We start from the raw sequence: 3356 nt of genomic DNA, 5'->3' as shown, positions 1-3356 counted from the left end.
GATATCAAACTGGAGAGAAACTGGTTAGAGACCACGCTGTTAGATATCAAACTGGAGAGAAACTGGTTAGAGACCACGCTGTTAGATATCAAAACTGGAAGAAACTGGTTAGAGACGACGCTGTTAGATACCAAAATGGATAAAAGCTGGTTAGAGACGACGCTGTTAGATATCAAAACGGAGAAAAGCTGGTTAGAGGCCACGCTGTTAGATATCAAAATGGATAAAAGCTGGTTAGAGATGTGCTTGAGGAGGAGGAGGAAGTTGTAATGGGTTATTGGGTTGTCCAGAAGAAAAGACTGCTCAATGATGGTTGGCAACTTCTGAAAAATTCAGAAAGCTAAGGTGGAGTAGTGTCAGAGCTCCAATGCTCAATGTTGTTTTTTCTTTTCGTTCATTATGCGGATTGAGACCATTGAATAACAGTGTATTTCATTCTCCAGAAGAACCAGAAATGCAACAAAGAAAAAGGAACATTAACAAAACAACAAGGGAGTTCAAATTGCGAGAATAGATAATGGGACTTTGTAATTTTACTGAACTTTCATAAGATGGGATGTTGCAGAAAATTATAAAGCAAACACAAGAGCGTAGTTGATAATTACAGCTTCAGTGGCATATAGTAAGTGAATAAGTAATGAGAACGGATTTAGTAAGTATAATGCGCGTTTATTATTTCTCAACTGATAATTTTTTTTGGGGGGGGGGAATATATGCAATATCCATGTTCAAGATATCGCAATCCAAAGTGAAAAACGGGGCTTTCAATGCCAGTGTAATTATTCTTGGAATTTATCTCTCTCTTAGACTTGGGCCTTCCAGTGGCTCAGCGGTAAGTCCGAAGACTTGTAATACTAAAAACCAGGTTTCGATACCCGTGGCAGACACAGCACAAAATATCCATTGAGTAGTTTTTGCTTAATTACAAACAAACAAACATAAACTTAGACTAGAATTACAGAAGCGGTTTAGAAGTCGAAGTGTAGGAAATGGTGGGAAGGCTTTTTTCTACAAGTCCTCCGAGTCGTAACAAACTGTGTTCTCCCAGGAAAATGTTTTCTAGAAGGTGACATTGAGGCAGAAGTATATCCTGTAAAGAAGACTTGGACGATAGGGATTCGGGAACATTGTTAATTGTGATTCTCAGGAAACATTGTGCCGCTTGTTTTTTTTTTGTTTTCTTTTTAATTTCGCGCAAAGCTACACGAGGGCTATCTGCGCTAGTCGTCCCTAATTTAGCAGTGTAAACTAGAGGGAAGGCAGCTAGTCATCACTACCCACCGCCAACTCTTGGGCTACTCTTTTACCAACGAATAATGGGATTGGCCGCCACATTATAACGCCCCCATGGCTGAAAGGGCGAGCATGTTTGGTGTGACGGGGATTCGAACCCGCGACCCTCAGATTGCGAGTCGAGTGCTTTAATCACCTGGCCATGCCGGGCCACATTGTGCCGTACCTGACGTATAACAATTTAGGGGGGCGATATAACAATTTCTGATTAACAGACCATGACGACTTTTTAGGGATAAGTGCTAGAAGCCATCTATCAATAATACGTAAATGGTATTATTACAGTGTAATTGAACGAGAAGACGTGTTTTAATTGTTTGCACTAATTGTAACGTGACTGACAACATTGTTAGAAACGTTTTACTTTATCATTGCATTGTTTGCACTAATTGCTTCATTCAATACCACAAAACAATAAACACTTGAATGTAAATCAAACACTTCATTCAATACCACAAAACAAGAAATACTTGAATGTAAATCAAACACTTCAATCAATACCACAAAACAAGAAATACTTGAATGTAAATCAAACACTTCATTCAATACCACAAAACAATAAATACTTGAATGTAAATCAAACGCTTGGAGTTTTTACTGTGTGATTTTTTCATCATTATTGTTACTTAACAAGTATATTTAGAAGTTTAATGCGAGTCTAATGGTAGTTACGTCAAAGAAGCTGAAGTATTGATTATAAACGTTTCTAAGAATGTTGTCAGTTACGTTACAATTAGTGCAAACAATGCAATGATAAAGTAAAACGTTTCTAACAATGTTGTCAGTTACGTTATGTTTGATTTACATTCAAGTATTTATTGTTTTGTGGTATTGATTGAATAATGAAGTGTTTGATTTACATTCAAGTATTTATTGTTTTGTGGTATTGATTGAATAATGAAGTGTTTGATTTACATTCAAGTATTTATTGTTTTGTGGTATTGAATGAAGTGTTTGATTTACATTCAAGTATTTATTGTTTTGTGGTATTGATTCAATAATGAAGTGTTTGATTTACATTCAAGTATTTATTGTTTTGTGGTATTGATTCAATAATGAAGTGTTTGATTTACATTCAAGTATTTATTGTTTTGTGGTATTGATTCAATAATGAAGTTTTTAATCACCGATATACAGGATTCGTATGTCACCAGATTTTTTTGTAAATACGTTTTTCTTGTGGTTTTATTTCTTTATTGGTTAATTTAATATGCGAGTAACAAATAAAACTAAACACCACGCCGGTAGCGTTGCAGATAAACCCACTAATTAGCGAGTAACAAATAAAACTAAACACCACGCCGGTAGCGTTGCAGATAAACCCACTAATTACTCCTCGAGTTCTTCGTATATATATATATATATTACGTATAAGATGGGTGATTTCACCCAGTTTATTTTTGTTGTTTTTTCGCTTAGTTCTTTGCACTAAAAAAAGAAAAAAACCGACATCAAAAACTTATTCAATATGATGCAATACATGGACTCCCACCGACAAGTGAAACAAGTGAATTTAATCCAGTACCGAGTTACTAAGGTATGCACCAATTAAGTATAAAAAAGGCCTAGCTGACGCGATACACCGTGAGACGTCATTATTGTATATTGGCCTATTTTGCATAATCAAACAGTTAAATATATTTTATGCTCCCGTAGGCTTTTGATGTAAATTTAAAGTTTATCTTTCAGTTTCATAAACTGTACAAAGTCAACCAGTAATATGATATATTGCACACGTGCAGTTAATCTACATGTGCGTTTTTTTTTTTGTATTTACGCTCTTACTTATTAAATTTACAAGTCAATTTCATAACTTACAGCTTCGCAATTTAGACCAGCCGGGTCATGTGGTCATTAACTAAAAGTGTTAATATAACAAATCAGTGTATTGGTTTACTATATTAGCATACAGATACAATAAATTTACACTGGACCATAGTTTATTATAATGTATTCGAACTTCATACACAATAGTTTTATTTTCATTTTACTACCAGTCATCAAACCAGTCATCAGATGAAGTAAAGAAATATTGTCAGAGTATCACCAGGTGGAGCTAGTAA

The 3356-nt window shown here is 35.0% G+C and overlaps 1 protein-coding gene across 1 annotated transcript in view; it reads left to right on the top strand.

The window, feature by feature from the left end:
* LOC106463450 (neurogenic protein big brain-like) overlaps positions 1-2844 on the top strand; it is a 47824-nt gene extending 44980 nt beyond the window's left edge. The window contains exon 4 of the mRNA XM_022390941.1: positions 2713-2844. Within this exon, the coding sequence (XP_022246649.1) occupies positions 2713-2829 (117 nt within the window). The 3' untranslated portion in view covers positions 2830-2844. The remainder of the gene's footprint in view (positions 1-2712) is intronic.
* Positions 2845-3356: the final 512 nt, after the last annotated feature.

Source organism: Limulus polyphemus, unplaced genomic scaffold (assembly GCF_000517525.1).
Source record: "Limulus polyphemus unplaced genomic scaffold, Limulus_polyphemus-2.1.2 Scaffold1411, whole genome shotgun sequence".
NCBI lineage: Eukaryota > Metazoa > Arthropoda > Merostomata > Xiphosura > Limulidae > Limulus > Limulus polyphemus.
The sequence above is the reverse complement of the archived record's forward strand: the minus strand, read 5'-3'. Positions and strand labels throughout refer to the sequence as shown.